Source organism: Phalacrocorax carbo, chromosome 2, assembly GCF_963921805.1.
Source record: "Phalacrocorax carbo chromosome 2, bPhaCar2.1, whole genome shotgun sequence".
NCBI classification, from domain to species: domain Eukaryota; kingdom Metazoa; phylum Chordata; class Aves; order Suliformes; family Phalacrocoracidae; genus Phalacrocorax; species Phalacrocorax carbo.
In genome coordinates, this window is record NC_087514.1 from 67,278,226 (window position 1) to 67,298,706 (window position 20,481).

At 38.0% G+C, this 20,481-nt stretch overlaps 1 protein-coding gene across 3 annotated transcripts in view; it reads left to right on the forward strand.

Annotated features, from left to right (window-relative positions):
• INVS (inversin) overlaps nucleotides 1–20,481 on the forward strand; it is a 123,153-nt gene that overhangs the window by 63,581 nt on the left and 39,091 nt on the right. For all 3 annotated transcript variants that reach the window (XM_064443157.1, XM_064443158.1, XM_064443159.1), the window contains 3 exons: nucleotides 30–210; nucleotides 3,942–4,051; nucleotides 17,675–17,846. In XM_064443157.1, coding sequence (XP_064299227.1) covers nucleotides 30–210; nucleotides 3,942–4,051; nucleotides 17,675–17,846 — 463 coding nt within the window. The remainder of the gene's footprint in view (nucleotides 1–29; nucleotides 211–3,941; nucleotides 4,052–17,674; nucleotides 17,847–20,481) is intronic.

The following is a 20,481-nucleotide window of genomic DNA, read 5'->3' on the forward strand; positions in this document are numbered from 1 at the left end:
ATTTAAATATTTTTAAAATTTTTTTAAAGGAAGCTGCACCTACAGAATCCCTGCTTAACTGGCAAGACTATGAAGGACGAACTCCCCTTCATTTTGCTGTTGCTGATGGGAATGTAGCAGTTGTTGATGTGCTGACCTCCTACGAAGGCTGCAATGTGACATCCTATGACAACCTGTTTCGAACTCCCCTTCACTGGGCAGCCTTACTTGGTAAACTGGACAATGCTGAAGTAATTTAATAATTAATTGACTGTGGTGTTTAATCTTTGTCTCTGCTTTTTAGTTAATTTCAGTCTGGTATTATGCTAACTAATGTCTTAGAGAAATAATAGTTTCTGCTAGACCAGGATTAGAAGTTTGTGTGTAGACTGTTTTTTTTTTTTAGATTAAGATTCTCCAAAGCATTGTAAAGTGCATTACTTCAGCAAGCTATATATGCTCATGATTTAGGAACAATCAGAGCATCTTGAGATGTTCTTGCATATGTAGCTTTGCTCATAGGTAAAAAAAAGCCCTGGTACTCCAGAGCAGTGGTGTCCAAAGTGGGGTGTGCACACCCCTGCCTGTATGCAAGACAATCCATTGGGGTACATGAAGAAATTATGAGAACTTCTGTTTATATTTTTTTTTAATCTGAAAAAATAAGAAAGCATTACTAATATTTAATATATGGATTGATGCTAGCACCCTCATTTGGTCCATATGTAAGTCGGTCACATAGGGTCTGCGAGGTGCCTGAGGGAAGTTAGTGTTCCACAATGTGGAGGGTTTGACAGTGGCATCATCACTCATTTGTTCACTTTCAGTTTATGGTAATGTATTGCAGTTTATGTGTGCCTGGTTAAGTGGATTTATGAATTGTATTATCTAGTTTTTACTAAACTACCCCTCACAAAATAGGCAAGTGATTTAAAAAGATTCCTGCAAAGAAACTGCAGATAATCTGGTAATGGCAGCACAAGTGAGCGACAAGAAAATGGCAGAGCTGACACTTCTAGTCCTAGTACAAGCTCTTCATCAGACACGTTATGACAATCTAATCAGATCTGACAAGAAGTTTTATTCAGATAAAAGTTTTTTTATGTTCAGATTGCTACCCTGAGACTCAGATGCACTGTAAATTATAACCTTGCATATGTGAATTCTATATGGTTTGGTTTTACAGTTTACAAAACTGGATCTTTGCAAACAGGTAAAAAGCTGATTAAATATTGTCTAAATACAGGGAATTGTAACTCATAAAATGATGGGCACAAAAATAATATGATTTAGAAAATTTACCTCCTATTTTCCATTCTCCTATTGTGCAGGAGGCAAAAATAAACCCCATGTACCAGATAAAAAGAAAGTCTTCAGTCTCTCTCCCCTTTTAACAGGCTTCATCCCCATGACCCTTTGGGACGCTGCAGATAACAAATGCCAATGAAAGAATCGGATTGCTCACTGGAGCGAGTTACTGCAACTCCAGTGACTATATACATGTAGTTTGATTATGTTTATTAAAAAAAAGAAGAAAGACTGTTCTCAGATTTGTATTTGCATTCAAGTAGGGATATTGAATTTTTACAGAGAAATTGGGAAACATTTTAAGTGTCATAGGATCAGTCTCCCAAAGAAATAGTCATTATCGCTTGGTTCTGTCCAAGAAGCAAAATGTATTGTTTTTCGAAATTGATTGTGTGTAAGAGAGAAGTTTTGTCTGTTGGAAAAACGGATTGTCTAATCAATGTGGAATAAAGGGTGAAGATGTGCCAAAACCTCCAGAGACCTTTGTGAACTTGATGAGGTCTCTAGGTGGCATATGCCCATGGGGAACTTCTGATTGGTAAATCATGATTAATTTTTAGGGTTCTGTTTTTAAATTAGATACTGGATGGTGTATACAGATCTCAAAGACTCTAAAATGTTACTAAATGAGTTAACAGTAGGAGGTTTAAAGTAGTGCATGGATACAGCCACAAATCTGTTAAAGGTGATGGGTTGTGTGTGACTACATCTTGGGGCATTGCTGCTCCTCTTACATTGTCCTTTGTGTAGATAAAAGCCTCAGCCAAGTTACATCTCTTCTAAATAAAAGTACTACAGAAATGGCAGTTCTTCATCTCAAGAACTGAGTTTTAATGTTTACATTAATGACCAAGGGAGATCCATCTTTGCAGCAATTTATCGACTGTTGCACCCAATACAAAATTTTTTTCAACTCCCTCAAGCCTTCTTTCTCATAGATGATTTAGGTAGACCTCCTGTCCTGATTACAGAGTTCAGTTACCCTTTTTCTAGCTGTGTGTCCTGAAAGTTCAGGGAACTTTTTTTCCAGGCTCAGTACTGTTACGTTTTTCCTGCTAGGACTGCACTCAGAACCAACTTCTTCCAGTGCACCTCAATTCACTACTTATAGTCATGAGATGGGAAGAGCATAGCAACCTTACATCTCTTCTTTTTAGTGGTTTTCTGGTAGGAAGGGACAGAATGTTGTGTTGTTCTGGGTCCAGGCTTGTCTTAATGGCTGAAAGGATATGGGAGCCTTCCTGTACACCCTAAAGCTCCTAGAAGAAAATAGTCCCCACATAGCTGTTCATCCATTTTGACCCAAGTTGACCATTTTCTCGCATTTCTGATCCTTCTATACATAAAAAGTCTGATAGTGCCATTCCACGAAAGAAGGCTCGCCTAGTCCTCCATCTCTTTGGTTTTTAAAAGCTACAGACCACAATTATTACACACCTTCATTCTGTAATTGTCGGTGTTTTCATTAAAAAAGCCACTGCTAGTAGAAAGGTTTACCTGCGTTTTTTCGTAATAAACGAAAGAATAACTAAATAACTTAAGTTTAGTTTAGAATAACTAAAGTAATTCTAGTCAACTGTGCAAAAGTTAACAAGCTGCAAAATTGATTGTTTTCCCCACACACAAGAGACTGGGAGATTTCTCCTGTAAAATCAGAGTATTTTTATGTGATTTATGCCTTACAGTATCTCTTAAAATACCAAATAATTAAGATATTCTGTGAGCTGCATATGCCTACAAAAGAAAGCATATGAATGGATCAGTTGACTTTAGTGGCAATTTACCATATTTTGCCTTTGTTTTCCTGTCTGTGAAATGGATATATACTTTACCCACCCACCCACCCACCCCCCCCACCCCCACCCCCAATGTTGTGATTTTAATCTAGAAACATTCTAATCTGTTTTGATAGAAGGAATTGTGTGTGTCAGTTTGTTGTTTATTGCAGATATGTCAGCTGGTAGTAGACTAGCCTCCAGATTGTGCTATACATCTTGAGTTGACATTTTGGTTGAATAAAACCTAAGTTTGGACTAGATGACCTTCAGAGGTCCCTTCTGACCCAAACTATTCTATGATTCTGCAAGAATTTACTCTTCATTTCTGTAAAACAATGTGACGTGGGATGAAATTGTCAATGTTGGTTTAGCCTACCTTTTAATGTGGATGGAGAAATGCTCATTATCAGTCTATGCTCACTTTACTGCTTCTGACTGACCTCTCAGTCAAATGCCACATCTCAGCTGGATTATCAGAAACTTTTCCTGGAAATATTCAACTCATTCATTGCAATGTCACAGTTGTCTGACCAGCTACTGCTGGTTTCTTTTTTTAGGGAAATGCTCTAGTGATTTCCTTTAAAAGAAATAGAAAATCTTTCCACATGTTCATAGGTCATTCTGATTTACAGATGCCCCTCAAAAATGAGGCTACAGAGTGTAGAACTGGAAGACTATTGGGAAGAAGGTGCATGCCAGGCTTAATAGTTCAAATATCAAGTCTTATCTTTCTCTCTTATGTTTAGACTATAATGGCTACAACACGAACATATTTATTGAAGTCTGAATTTTCTTCTGGTGTTTTTTTTTTTAATAGGGAAGTGTTTAACTTTAGGATTTGATAACTATCTGCTTTTATTATGTTATTTTTCTCAGGTCATGCACAGATTGTCCATCTCTTATTAGAAAGAAATAAGTTTGGAACTATCCCATCTGATAGTCAAGGTGCAACACCCCTACATTATGCAGCACAGAGCAACTTTGCTGTAAGTAGCACATAACCGAAATGTGAGGTACATATATTTTACTGAGATATTTATAATGTAACAAGGTATTTGAGTTGTTTGTAAAATCATATAAACACAGTGTTGTCTGCACAAGCTTAATTCAGAGTTTTCCTATAAATATGGTTAATTTCTATTAAAAATAGATTTTAAAAAACTACAAAGAAAGGCCCTTTGATCTGTATGTTTGCATCAGAAGCCACAATAGTAATTTGAGAGCTTCAGTCGAAAGCAGAATGGCACCTACTATTTTACAGCGCTTTAACTTTTTAAGGCTCATGATAGCAAAATCCAAGCAATTGTAAGGTATCTAGAGTAAGATCACCTGTATGAGTATTTGCACAGCTGCTTCAGTAGTAATGAAACCAGTCTTTGCCTTCAAGAAGGTGATTAGCTTATGAATATTTGCTATTATGAATGAGCCATTGTCTCATAGAGCATGGCTAAAGAGCAAGTACCTTTTGCCACAATTCTCCATGAACACTGTATTTTTAAAAGTTTTTTGAAGTTTTTAATATTTTTTAAAAAATCCTTTAAATTCAGACAACAAAGAGAATTGGTTTCTCAGACAGCTTAATTCTTATATTTTGGTAGAATAAGTAATTTTTTTCCGGAGCAAGATCAAATACGGTAGAGCTAAGTATGAAATTCAGCAGTTTAATGATTGGTGGTCAGAAATGTTATTATAGAAGTAGCTCTCAAGCACTGGAACTTAAAAGGCTTTTTCAACGCTGCTTTGCCTCTCATAGTTGAATTATGCCATGCATAGTAAGCTGAGAGCTCCCATCCAAGTTTTCTTCAGTTGTATTATTCATAACCTCCCTTTACAAAAAGGGTTATTTAGTGCCTAATTAATGTAGTTATGTAGTGCATATTGCAGCATTTTCTTAACAGGGATGCTAATTTGGGTCTTTCTTGCCTACCCACATGTTAATTTTCCTAAAACAAGTAAAATTTAATGCCCTTGGTAACCATTCAAGTTAACATATCCAGAAGTACTATTGAAAGAAGGAACTGACCAAGGTGTATTAATACCACAGCTGTCACCTTCTGTTTCCTTGGGAGAGTGAGCTTTGGGGTCTTAGTGTGGTTTTTTGGAGGTGGTCTTAGTAAGACCATACAGATATTTTTTTAAATTCAGACCTTCATTTCAGATATTTTTTTAAATTCAGACCTTCATTTCAGCATAGCTCTGTGCATAATTTACACCTTTTTTTAGATAAGTTTTTGTTGATGCTGATTATTGTCCATTAGGTGGTATGTACTATTTGGGTCTGACTCACAGGCCTTTCTTTCTAGTTTGAGTCAGGCTCATGGGAAAGATAGAATGTTTTTATTTACAATCTGGTGATTATCTCCGCATGCTTTTATCTTTTTTTTTTTTTTTTTTTCTTTTCTAGATTGATACCTTCCTAAATAATGTTTTTTTTCATATTGGCTTTCTTTCCCTGGGCTTGATTCAGTTGTATGAAACACCTGCATTATGTTGCTGCCTTTTGATCCCACCAGCCAGCCAAACTGTGGTATTATTTAGGTTTTTATGGGGAAATAGTGTAGGTGATGGAATCAGACATTCTTTTGTAATCTTGTGTACGTACAATGAATGTACTGTTTCCCATCTTATGTGTAGAAACAAACAGGAGAATCTTATTCAGATCTGCAAGCCTCTTTTCGCTGGTGATGATCCAAGAGCCCCTGTTTATGCATGCTTAAATTATGTCTGGAGTGTCTCTCCTTTTTATCACTCTGGTTGTTTCTGAGCACCATTATTTGCTTTTTTTTCTTGATTGCGTACAAATACTTGAGTAATTCCCACCACTGCATTCCATATGCACAGTCAAACAACTGCATGGAGACAGAGCCTTATTTGTTTTGGCAGTAGCATCTATATATTTATGGTTTGAGACCCACGTTGTTGTTTTGTTCAGTCTGACCAAGTTTGGATAGGCGTGGTATGTTTCTCAGTTAAAATGCGATGTTTCTTAGTCCCTAACAAGAAGAAGAAAGTTCGTTCTTTTGTGTTTATTATAGATATTTACATTGCTTTCAGTTTTACTTAACTTTGTATCTTGTTCTTTGCTCTGTTTTTCTGCGGGTTACTCGCTCTAATATAACACTTCTGTGTTTTAAAGACTGAAGAGGCTTAGCCAGCACTTAATTTACATGAAGTATTTGTTCTCTAAGACTAACTTATCCCACTTATTATAGAAGGAAAGTTCTAGAAGAGATGTTACCTAATAGAACCACACAAATAGGTTGCCTGAAATTTAGATGGTTTATGTGTCCTGCAAAAGGTCCAAATACACATCCTTTTTAAATTTTTGAAGTTCATGTGTGAAGGCAGATGCTCTATTAGTATTGGTTTATTATGCAGAATGAAAGACTAAATATATATTATTTTTTCCTGAAATTTTCCAGAGATGTCCAAGACAATGTACTTCCCTTTCACATGCTTCTATACATTGATCTAGTAAATGAAATGTGGATACCCCTATTTCATATTGTAAAATGTGTTCGTCTGATTCGTGTCAATATGGAACAATGCTAGAGTCACACGGTGAAGTGTGACCCTCTAGCATTTGACCGTTCTGTTTGTGCTTGTATAACGGAGAGGCCGTTCAGTGTTCAATTGAATTGTTAACTGTCTTAATGGTTGGGATGTTGATTGACAATTTGTGTAGTTAATTGTTAAGAAAGAATTTTAGTTAGGAGTAGAAACTAACATCTGAGAATTTTAACAAGATAATAAATAATGCTTAGGCCAGACAAGATGGCATTAGCAATGAATGCTTCACTGTCAAGAGGCCTCCTAAAAGGATACAACTCAGTAACTTCAAGGACTAACAGTGGAAACATCTTGCTACAAAGGAGAGAAAGAAGATAAGGGAAGGCCACAAATCAGCCAGCAGTGATAACAGGGAACTTCTTGGCTCAGGAGGCGCTGAAGCATGAAAACTGGGGGAAAGGTAATTCCGGCAGGGGGAGATTGCGACCACCGACCCAATTCAGGACCAAAAAGACTTGCCCCCCCACACCTGTAAAGAGCATGCGTGCTCATCTACATGGCAAGCGTGGCTAATTTAAATACGGCTGACCAACGGCAAGTGGAATGCTTATCACTGACCAAAGAGTGTAAACTTAGGCGTGTTTTTACTAATTGTTATTAATTAAGTAACTGAATATAAACCCTGTAGTATCGTATGACGGTATGCACGTTAGGCGGAAGGATCCCCCGTGCATCCAGCGCTGCTTGCTTGTCTCTATTCAATAAATTGTATACTTTGATTAAAATTCCTTTGAAGGCTAAATTAATCATAACAATTGGGGGCTCGTCCGGGATGGTCTTGGTTCCTGAATTCTGACTTGATCTAGGAGGGGCGCCCCACCATTCGGTGGCTCCTGGTCAGGTTGGGTCAGGGCTAACGCCATCCTGAACCCGAACAGGGACAAGCAAGGAATTTAATTTTTATAAGCTCCCTTGCCGGCTGCAGCAGTTTGTTTTGCCCGTAATTCTGCGCGCGAAGATCCAAGCGAAGACGACGGAGTCGTAAGGATTTAGGTTGTATACCGTTTGGTTGGGTGGGATTCGGTTGCCTGTGTGTGTAAGAGTGTGACTGAGACAGAACCTAGTTCTGAAGTGATTGTGGAGGTCTTCTAACCGCGGTTCCAATCTCCCGCGAGGGACTTGGCCGGTGAAGGACCGAAGCGATTCCTATAGGATTCGTGGGTGGGTGATAGGTCCTAAACCCCCTGCAAGACACTCTTACCGGTAACCAAGGGCTGTAGGAATTGCCACAGTAAAATTCCTAGATGGGTCAGACAAATTCGAGGACCCAGGACCAGAAGAAAGGGAGCAAATTACCAGACATACCATCAGAAAGTCCATTGGGAATAATGATTAGAAATTGGAATGAAAGGGGCCCCAGAAAAGGAAAAAGTAAATTAAAATTGGTTCAATATTGTATGGTTGAATGGCCGAAGAAACCTTTAAGACCACTTGTCTTTTGGCCTGTTTTTGGATCTTTTGAAGACTGGATTTGCCAGGCCTTGAATATATATGTTAATTCAAAGGAACCTTTTAGTCAGGAAGAAAGTGAATATGCAGAATTATGGATCAGGACTTCACGTCCTTTTCCAGCCTCAATACTTACATTAAAGAAAAGAGATGAAAACTTTGAGGAAGAAGAAGGAGATAAAAATGAAAAAGGAAGGGAAAAAGATGATAAATGGGAACCACTGGATAACCTGCCGCCCCCATATCCTAATAATTCACCTCTGGCAGCGGCTTCCCCTCCAGTGGCCGTAGTATCTCCACCAGTCCCACCGTTATCCCTGCCTCCCCCACCAACAGCACCGGAATTAGATAAACCACCGACTGCATGTACGAGAAGTAGGACTGCCGTATCTGAGGGGGCTTGTCTATATCCCTTACGAGAGGTACCCCTCGGAGGCAATCAGGGAGGCATCGGGTTTGTGGCAGTCCCATTAAATACCACAGATGTAAGAAACTTTAAGAAAGAAATGGGGACCCTATTAGATGATCCCCTCGGAGTATCTGAAAAACTAGATCAATTCCTAGGCCCCAATACTTATACCTGGGAAGAAATACAGTCCATTTTAGGAATCCTATTTACTGCTGAAGAAAGGGGAATGATTAGACAAGTTGGAATAAGGATTTGGGAAAGACAGAATCAAGCAGGGCTCCCGGGAGATCAGAAATGGCCAAATGTGGATCCCCAATGGGATCATCAACAACCTCAAGGAAGACAGAATATGAGGGATTTGAGAACGTTAATCATACAGGGAATAAGGGAAGCGGTTCCCCGAGGGCAAAACATTAATAAAGCATTTAATGAACAACAAGGAAAAGAAGAATCTCCAACAGAATGGTTGGAGAGGTTGAGGAAAAGCTTACAAATGTATTCTGGAATTGATCCGAATACAGTGGCTGGGACCGCAATCCTTAGAACACAATTCGTAGCTAAATCTTGGGGGGATATAAGAAGGAAATTAGAAAAGCTGGAAGACTGGCAAGAAAGAGGATTAGAGGAGTTACTTAGAGAAGCCCAAAAAGTTTATGTTAGAAGGGATGAAGAAAAACAGAAAGCAAAAGCAAAAATTTTTGTAGCAGCAGTAAGAGAAAGTCAGAAAAATAAGACTCCGTCTGGAGAGAAAAGGGAAAAAAAAATAGAGCAGACACCCCCGCGACAACCTTACCGAGAGAGATTTACAACTCCCGTCTGTTACTACTGTAACAAGAGAGGACACGTTCAGAAGAACTGCCGAAAACGGGAACAAGATGAGAGAATGTTTAAAGAAGAATAGGGGTGTCAGGGGCTATATCTTCTGGGGACTCCAACATCAACAGAGCCCTTGATAAAATTATTAATTGGTCCCCATAAAGAGGAAGTTTTATTTTTAGTAGATACAGGAGCTGAGAAATCAACCATTCAAAAACTTCCAAAAGGAATAGAAAAAGGGAAGAGCTATATGTCTGTAGTTGGGGCAAAAGGAGAACCTTTTAAAGTACCAATTTTGAAAGATGTAGAAATAGAGACAGAAAAGAAAATTTGCCTTAATGATTTACTTTTGCTCCCTGAAGCGGAGTACAATTTATTAGGAAGGGATTTGATTTTGAAGTTAAATTTGGGCATTCAGAGTAAAGGAGATAAATTGCAGATTAAATTATACACTTTAACACAAAAAGACGAAGAAGCTGTTAACCCCTCAGTGTGGTATAAAGAAGGGGAAATTGGAAAGATAGAAATGGACCCCATAAGTGTTCAAATGATAGACCCTTATCGCCCAATTAGAATCAAGCAATATCCTATACCCAGGGAGGGCCGAAAAGGATTAAAACCTGTAGTTGACAGACTTCTGGAAAAAGGAACTTTGGAACCATGTATGTCACCCCATAATACACCCATCCTCCCTGTAAAGAAGCCGGATGGCTCATACAGAATGGTACAGGATTTAAGAGCTGTAAATCAGCGAACGATCACTAAGTTCCCTGTGGTGGCAAATCCTTACACTTTACTGAGTCATATTTCTCCTAGATATACTTGGTATAGTGTAATAGATTTAAAGGATGCTTTTTGGGCCTGTCCTCTGGATGAGGAATCCAGAAATTATTTTGCCTTTGAGTGGGAGGACCCCGAAACAGGACGAAAACAACAATTAAGATGGACTGTGCTACCACAGGGGTTTACAGAGTCACCAAATCTATTTGGACAAACTTTAGAGAAAATCTTACAAGATTTTACATTACCCAAGGAGGTAAAATTATTACAATATGTGGATGATTTATTAGTAGCAGGAGAAACTGAAGAGGGGACCCGAGAGGCCACCATTAAATTGTTAAATTTTCTGGGGGAGAAGGGATTGAAGGTGTCCCGATCAAAGCTACAGTTTGTGGAACAGGAAGTAAAATACTTAGGACATTGGCTGAGTAAAGGAAGGAAGAAGCTAGATCCTGATAGGATATCTGGGATTCTATCCTTGAGACCCCCACAAACTAAAAAGGAAATTCGACAAATATTGGGATTATTAGGATACTGTAGACCGTGGCTTGAAAATTATAGAGAAAAGGTAAAATTCCTATATGAGAAATTAACTAATAACCAACTCAAGTGGTACATAGAAGATGACCAGAGATTCGAGGAAATAAAAAAGACATTAATACAAGCACCTGTATTGAGCCTCCCAGATTTAGAAAAACCTTTCTATCTTTTTGTAAATACATCAAACCAGACAGCATATGGAGTTCTTACTCAGGACTGGGCAGGAATCAAAAAACCTGTGGGGTATTGCTCTAAGTTGCTTGATCCAGTAAGCAGAGGATGGCCTGCTTGCCTCCAAGCTCTGGTTGCCACAGCCTTATTAATAGAGGAAGTTCGAAAAATTACTTTTAGTGCTCCTTTAAAGGTGTATACCCCACACAATGTCAGAAATATTTTACAGCAGAAGGCAGAAAAATGGTTAACAGACAGCCGGATCCTAAAGTATGAAGCAATACTAGTAGACTCCCCTGATTTAGAATTGAGGGTGACTTCTGCCCAGAATCCAGCACAATTTTTGTTTGGAGAGTCATCAGAGAAGGAATTACAACATAATTGTTTAGAGGTAATTGAGACCCAGACTAAGGTGAGGCCAGATTTAAGGGATACTGAGTTGGAAGATGGGGAGGTGCTATTTATAGATGGTTCCTCCCGAGTGGTGGAAGGGAAAAGAAAATCAGGATATGCAATAATTAATAAGGACCTAGAACTTGTGGAGTCAGGACCCCTGAGTCCATCATGGTCAGCTCAAGCTTGTGAGCTGTATGCCCTCTGTAAGGCCCTGGAATTATTAAAAGGCAAAAGCGGGACTATATTTACAGATTCTAAATACGCATATGGGGTAGTCCATACTTTTGGGAAAATTTGGGAAGAAAGAGGTTTAATTAATACTCACGGGAGAAATCTAATACATCAAGAATTAATAGTAAAAATTTTAAAAGCATTAAGAGAACCAAAGGAAATAGCAGTGGTACATGTGAGAGGACACCAAAAAGGATTAGATTACCGAACTCGAGGGAATAATTTAGCGGATAAAGAGGCCCAGGAAGCAGCCCTGAGAACTAGGGCCGCTAAAATTAATGTAGTACAAACACAGGAGGACATCAGCAAAAAAAACACAGGAGGAGAAAGAGAAGAAGTTTACCCCTGAAGAAAAGATAAAAATGGAAAAAATAGGGGCTAAGTTAGAACAAGGAAAATGGATATTGCCTGACCGGAGAGAAATTCTGCCGAAAGCCTATGCCAGACAAATATTGGAACGTTTGCATGCGCAAACACATTGGGGTACAAAGGCGTTAAGTGATCATTTCCTTAAACAATTTGGCTGTATTGGGATTTTTGAAATAGCAAAGCAGATTACACAAGGATGCTTAACTTGTCAAAAGGTAAATAAGAAAGTGTTTCGACAAGTAGCAATAGGAGGGAGAAAAACAGCTTACAGACCTTTCGAGAAAGTACAAATAGATTTTACTGAACTACCTAAAGTAGGGAGAATAAAATATTTATTGGTAATAATACATCATTTGACACAATGGGTAGAGGCTTACCCTGTAGCACGGGCTACAGCACAGATGGTGGTAAAAATTTTATTGGAACATTTGATACCTAGATATGGGATAATCCAGTACATTGATTCTGACCAGGGCACACACTTTACTTCCAGAATAATAAAACTATTATGTCAATCTTTAGGCATTCAGTGGGAATACCACACTCCATGGCACCCACAAAGTTCGGGGAAAGTAGAAAGAATGAATCAAACAATAAAACAACAATTGGCTAAATTAATGATTGAGACACAATTGCCTTGGACGAAATGCTTACCATTGGCACTGTTAAATATAAGAACTAAACCATACAGTGAGACTGGATTATCACCATATGAGATGTTATATGGCATGCCCTACTTTCAAGGGATGCCTTTGGGGAATAATATAATTGAAGACCATAGTATCCAAAAATATATAATTACCATTGGAAAAAGATTAAAAGAGTTAAGGGAGATTGGGATGGTGGCCCAGACACCACCTTTAGGATTTGCAATTCATCAGTTAGAACCAGGAGATAAGGTTCTAATAAAAACATGGAAAGAAAGAAACTTATCTCCCCTTTGGGAAGGACCTTTCCTTGTTTTATTAACTACAGAAACGGCTGTGAGAACTGCTGAAAAAGGGTGGACACATGTGTCGCGAGTGAAAAGTCCAGTGAAGGAGTGGACAGTCACATCTGAACCCGGAGAAACTAAGCTAACCATCAGAAGAACCTGATGAGGACATCGTCAAGGAACATAAGCTAAGTTGCTGTGGGAATTTTATTGTGACTACTCCTGTAGAATTGGTAAACGGAGAAGCTCCTAAATGAATACCCATTAGGGGAGACAATATGTCAATAAACAAGGATCAGTTAAATATTGGTTCCTGGGAATAGCAATAGGCTATCCATGGTATACCCTGGATTTCTTTCAGACATAGCATACGAATCCTTAAATACATTGAGGTAACTCAGGAAAGGACACCCCTTAAGATTATGGAAGAGGGCAAGACCGGATAGGGAACTGGTGCTGTGGTTTGAAAAGGTCTGCCAAGGGCTGCAACCCCTTTGGGCCGTGACCGCCAATCACTATGGCCCTTACCGGACCTCTTCTAGTCCTGCTTGGGGTGAGTTCCTTAACCCTGGCTGTGACAAACAACTGCAGTCAATGTGTGATAACCACTAGAAGGGGACGGATAAGTTCCCAAGCTTTGGTATATCATACTGTCTACGACTGTAAAGGCCAGGAAATAGGAAGCTGCATTCATAATCTGACCCAGTATGCTTTATGCAGAGAAGGTAACAGGACCGTATGCTATGATCCAAAAGAACTCCCTTACCAATATTGGGTAGAAATGAAAACAAATTCGGAAGTAGGAAGACTAATTGGAACAAGTAAGGTTATAGCATTTTATCATGAAATAGAAACAGGGGTAAAATATGAAATTCCCACAGTTGCTAAAAATCTATTTGTAAATCTTGCTGAAAACATTGCGAAGTCACTGAATGTAACCAATTGTTATGTTTGTGGTGGGACAAACCAGGGTGAACGATGGCCATGGGAGGCTATGGAGAGCAATATAAGTAACCCCCAAGTCTGGAAAACAATGGGAAAGGGTAATAGGAAACAACAATGGGTGCTTCAGACGAGTATAATTGGAAGGAGTTGCTGGCAGAATCTAAAAGACAATGGAAGACCAGTAGGTAATCTAGAGTGTGAGGGAGGTTACCTATGGAATGAAACTCAGAACAATTGGGATAAGTGGGGAAACCCACTGGAGATGAATGATCAATCTAAGAATTGGACCAATGGAACAAATATACCAAAAGGTTGGCCAACTCCTGAAGGACAGTATTGGATTTACGGCAAACTGGCTTATGCATATTTGCCAAAGAATTGGACAGGATCTTGTGTATTGGGAACTATAAGACCCAATTTTTTCCTGTTACCCATAAGTCGGGGAGAGCGACTGGGAATCCAAGTGTATGTTGAGGCTGATGAGTTAAAAAAAAAAAAAAAAAACAAAACGTCATAAGCAGAGCTTACAAATTGGAAATTGGAAAGATAATGAATGGCCTCTGGAGAGGATTATTGCTTATTATGATCCAGCTACATGGGCAGAAGATGGATCTTGGGGCTACAGGACCCCAATATATATATGTTAAATAGAATAATTAGATTACAGGCTGTGGTAGAAATAGTTGTAAATAAGACTGGAGATGCACTTAGATTAATTGCAAAACAGAACACCAAAATGAGAACTGCTTTGTATCAAAACCGCTTAGCTTTGGATTATTTGCTAGCACAAGAAGGAGGAGTGTGTAGAGAATTTAACCTTAGTAACTGTTGTCTAGAAATAGATGATGAAGGAAAAGCTGTAAATGAACTTGTAAAAGAAATTAAGAAAATCGCACACGTCCCAGTTCAAACTTGGAATGGAATCAATCTAGGAGAATTAGGGTGGAACTTTATGGATGGTAATTGGCTTACTAAAATTGGAATAGCTGTACTGAGGATATGTGGAGGACTGTTAGTAATTCCATGTTTAATACCCTGTTTTACTAGACTAATACACTCGGTTATACAAGGAATGCAGATAACTGCAATACCTGTTGATCCAGAAACAAGGAAAAAGAAAACTCATTCCTTGATGATAATAAAGACAAAAGAAGACCCAAAATTGATACCAATTCAGCAAGTATTGACTAGATTGGAAACAAAAACACGAATCAATGCCATAAAAAGAAAAGATGAGGGATTGTAAAATGTGTTCGTCTGATTCGTGTCAATATGGAACAATGCTAGAGTCACACGGTGAAGTGTGACCCTCTAGCATTTGACCGTTCTGTTTGTGCTTGTATAACGGAGAGGCCGTTCAGTGTTCAATTGAATTGTTAACTGTCTTAATGGTTGGGATGTTGATTGACAATTTGTGTAGTTAATTGTTAAGAAAGAATTTTAGTTAGGAGTAGAAACTAACATCTGAGAATTTTAACAAGATAATAAATAATGCTTAGGCCAGACAAGATGGCATTAGCAATGAATGCTTCACTGTCAAGAGGCCTCCTAAAAGGATACAACTCAGTAACTTCAAGGACTAACAGTGGAAACATCTTGCTACAAAGGAGAGAAAGAAGATAAGGGAAGGCCACAAATCAGCCAGCAGTGATAACAGGGAACTTCTTGGCTCAGGAGGCGCTGAAGCATGAAAACTGGGGGAAAGGTAATTCCGGCAGGGGGAGATTGCGACCACCGACCCAATTCAGGACCAAAAAGACTTGCCCCCCCACACCTGTAAAGAGCATGCGTGCTCATCTACATGGCAAGCGTGGCTAATTTAAATACGGCTGACCAACGGCAAGTGGAATGCTTATCACTGACCAAAGAGTGTAAACTTAGGCGTGTTTTTACTAATTGTTATTAATTAAGTAACTGAATATAAACCCTGTAGTATCGTATGACGGTATGCACGTTAGGCGGAAGGATCCCCCGTGCATCCAGCGCTGCTTGCTTGTCTCTATTCAATAAATTGTATACTTTGATTAAAATTCCTTTGAAGGCTAAATTAATCATAACAATATTCATATTCATATTGAATGGAACTCACATTCTATTCATATCATATGAATCAGTATTCAGAAGTAATATTTAGTATTTTTCAGCATTTTTGATAGCACAGAATGAAATGATCCAGATTTACTCTTTTACTGCTGTTTTTCAGCTTTGTTGGTTTTTTATTTTCTTCAATTTTTTAAATAGAGATAAAATCTGTGTGATTTTTTTCATTACAAAATACACATAGAATTAAACTGATTGATACTTCTGTTTTCTGATTTCCTGTTCTAATATAATTTAATTTTGTTTTCAAGTTATGATAACTTCATTTTGGAAAATAACTGAGTGCTATGGGGTTTTCTTCCACTTTTCCCATTAAAAACTCTAGAAAGAAAGAGCGATTGAAAGAAATGTTGCGTGGCTAAAACTTAATGGAACAATAAAATTACTTATTTATGTTTGTAGGATGTGTGCCTTAGTATTGAAAAGGTCCAGCCTTCATACTGCTTTTCACTTGGCAGGATTTCAAGCAGTGCAGGTACTGGTAGGGTGCTGAAGTTGCTGGCCTAATGAGTAGCCATTTGTGTCTGAGGTGCAGAGGTGGTCAGTGTGAGTACAGAAAGCTGAAAACACATGCTGGTTTGTGTGGAAGGCTTAATGCTTCCATGCCTTATTATTTCTGGCTGGACCTTTTCACAATAAACTGATAGTTCAGATATGGACCCAAATTCACAAAGCTGTTAGGATCTTAGATCACAATAACATAAGATAAATGAGAATTTTCCTATTACTTTAGAGGGATGAAATAGTAAGTAGTTGTTAAAAAAAATCCAAGCTAATTAATAGGACTTAGGCATTTCAACACCTTTGTGACTATAAGCATTTGATTCATTATAGCCAAGGAATTCTCATCTTACCCAGAGCAGTGATAGAGCTATTTGGGGGTCACACAGGGAAAAGGATAAAATAGTGTTAGTACTAAAATATAAAAATAAAATAAAATCATGAAACCCACTTTTTTCAGTTTTTATTGGCTAGCCTATCAGTGGTTCTTAAGAGATATTTACCGGCTGTTAAATATACAGCCTTTGTAAGTCATTAGATAGAAAAGGCAAAATCTTCCCCTAATTCTTTCTCTAGCAGTCATGGTTTCCTCTCCCTTCCTTTCCTGTGTGGCTTATTAAGGATTTAGCAGCAGGTTAAATAAGTGGGCTTGCTTCCTGAGAGCTTAGCATAACAGAAATTTGAACAGGATTTGAAGAAAGAATTATTTTTGCTTTGATTTAAATAGAGATTTTAGTGTAACAGTTACAGTGGAAAGTCTGGACTCAGGTGTTAAGATTTTCTTAATATTTTTTGATTTATAATATTTCATTTTTATTTTATAATATTTCAGTAATTAGTAACATGTTGGTATTAATAAATATTAGGAAATATGTCTATGTTGCCCCAAAAGTCCTTTTTTGTTTTTTTTGTTTGTTTGGCTGGTTGGTTTTTTTAATAGTCACATTATTAGAGTTTGGCAGACAAATATTTGCATGTGCAGTTGTATTTAGAACTGGAGCAAAAAAAAAGTCAGGAGAATATTTTGAAGGAACATTATTTTAGTATCGTAGTATTACAGTAATGTTTTGATGAGCCGATAATATTTTTCCCATTGCTTTCTTCACAGTGACTGCAGTGTTTTTTACTTCCTTATGATGAACACATGATGTTTGACACTAAAGAGAAAAAAGTATGAAATAAATGACAGTATTAAACTCCTAGTTAAGGATGCACTATGAACACTGACAAGGAAAAGGGCGTAGCAGAAAATATAGTGCTCCTGTTGAGCTATTACTCTATATAAACATAAAAAGGAAAAATGAAGCTTTGATTTGCTTTGTAAACAGCTAAATGAGACACAATAGTTTCTTGTTATAGATTCCTTTTAATGTTAATTTCAACAGTATGTCTTTTCAGGAAACAGTGGAAGTATTTTTGAAACATCCTTCTGTAAAAGATGACTCAGATCTTGAGGGAAGAACATCCTTCATGTGGGCAGCTGGCAAAGGCAGTGATGATGTCATTAGGACTATGCTGACTTTAAAATTGGATATTGATATCAATATGACAGACAAATATGCTGGCACAGGTAAGATGCTTTACAGTAAAGAGCCATGGAACATTTGCAGTTAGTCTGATCTCCACCAAATAAAAAACATTGTTAGAAGCTATGTTATTCTTTTCCTGGATGCGTACCTTAATGCTGAAAATATTTCTGCGTTGATGTAATGATGTGTGTGAGTGGCTTTGCCTTATTGTGGGAAAGAAACAAATCTTTTCTGTCCAGATTGGACCAGTTCATTTGAATATAGCAAGAAGAAGAAATTTACTGCTATGCTGCTGTGTAGCTAGATCTGTAATGCTGGGAAAGGAAGAGCTGTTCTCTATTTTAAAGAATAACATGAAATATAATTGCATAAAAAAGCCCTCCCTGAAAATGCCTGTTAAAACCATTTATTTGTCAGTAAATGACGAATTTACGGTTGGACTTGGTGATCCTAGAGGTCCTTTCCAACCTTAATGATTCTATGATTCTAAATAAATACTTTGAAACAAAATAGAGCAAACTGACCAGTGAAGTGGCTAAACTACCATCATGAAAATCATAAGTATCATAGTCATTTGTAAAGATAGTGTAATAAAGATCAGAGCTATTGCACTTCTGTTGTCCAAACAAGAGGTTAAACCTGATACCCTGCAAATTTATCATCCTGTTATCTGCCCAAAGCAAAAGATAGGTATGCGACACAGTGTTTCAGAATTCAAGCATGTAAGTCATGAAATTCCAGGTTTCCTATAGCAACTATGAATTTATCTCCTTTAATGAAAAATTATAAGAATTTGTGGTAGCAATATCACACCTATGTAACACTTTCAACAAAAATAGAACAACAGTTCTGACAGGGAGACAGGTGTTGAAAGGTGTGTGCATCCAACAGTGTTGGAAATACGAGTATAAGTAGTGGAGCTGTATATGTGCTGATGACATCTGAATAAAAAAAAAAGAGGAGAATATGAGTATATTGAGCATAAAGTGGAGGGGTTAGGTAGCAGGGAGCTGTAGGGGTAAGCTGTGTGGGAGGAGGTCATGAACTGCCCTGTGCCAGTCGCAGCCAGGTCACAAATTTAGAAGTCAAGTGCAAAAATGTAAACCTATGTATAATAAGTAGTAAAATGATAGCCAAGCTGATAGAGCACACACCTGTGAATAATAGGGCATTTCTCCTGAAATGAAAACTATGTTATTTTAAACAAACAAGAATATATATTGTAATGTTTGTTTATACAAATCTTAATATATTTGTTTTAAAGTACTCTCAAGCATTATCTTTTGGCTGCACACACACACAAACTAGCCTAAGCTGCATGACTGGATTTAGGGAACTTGCAGCATAGATCTATCCCAACCAAGAAACAAAGATATGAGTTTAGCAGCTTTTCTGTTTTCAGATCACGCTTCGGAAAACATACAAATGGTGAATAAATGCAGTGGCAGGGTTGCATGGTTCAGGATTTGGAAGATAGCATGTATGAATTTTTTACTTTCATTTAAAGAGTCAAAATTTTTCATTTCCTTTGGTGATATGGTGCGTCTTTACACAAAAAGCCAAATACAGTTACCATAAAATTCTATTTAAATATCTAAATTCTTGCTTTTCTTACAAATTAACAAAGAAAAGAAAAATCAGTCTTTTCAAGTTACGATAGTTTGTAATTTTTGAGTTTAAGAAATAGTGCAACATGTAAAATCTCAGTCTTCATGTCTGATGACTTTAGAAACTACATACTCTACAATTTTAGCCGTTTCATCTTTTATCAGTCTCACCTATATTTGCTCCTTCCTGACAGTTCCCTTTTAAATACCTCACAGTATTTGTTTCAGACCTGAAGGTGCAGTAATGTTGTAGTCACTGCGCAAACCTCCTTACAAAGGGTTTTCTTCTTTGCAGACAGTAATCACATACTGTGTTTCTGAAATTACTCAGGTGTTGATTTCATGCTTGAATAATTCAGGTGGTTTGGTTTATTATCTTTCAGTCTTAAACCTTTCATAGCAGTGATGTGTAATCACCTTTTAATCCTGATTTTGTTGTAGGGCTTTTAATCCAAGGAAATGAATTGATTTTCCATTTACTTGAAACTGCCGTTTTGTAGAACAGACTAACAGTCTTAAAGTGGGGAGCTATGCCGTTCATCGCTTGCTGTTGAGAAATCTGAACTTTACCATTGTGCAAGCATGTGCAGTAGCATGGGCTTTATTAGAGTGAGCTGTAACCTTCAGAGGAAGCCCACCAGTAAATCACTCTCTGATTTCAAACCTGGTTTTTTTTTTTCCAAAGGTTCTTAATCATTCCCAAGTTTTGGTGAGGCAAAAGTAGTGTTGTATTCTGACGGGAAACTGTGCACTAATAGAAAATAGCATACATGCCACCGTGCCTGGGATACAGTTGCTGAGGAGAGTTCAAGGTTGTGTTTTTCTGACTTTTGTGTGCTCACTTATAGCATTGCGTTAACGCAGCCTTCTGCATTTACTTAAAAAGAGCGAGCTCTCCATTCAGCTTTGCTAGGACATCGAGACTCTCCGTATTGTGTAGGAGAATGACACCAAGGGAAAGGAATTTCCCTCTTCTCAGAGATCAGCGCTGCAGGAGCATTACAGGGGCAGCTTTATAGCTCTGCCGTCACTCTGTACAATGGAGAGGGCTCTGTCTGTCGGCTGAACA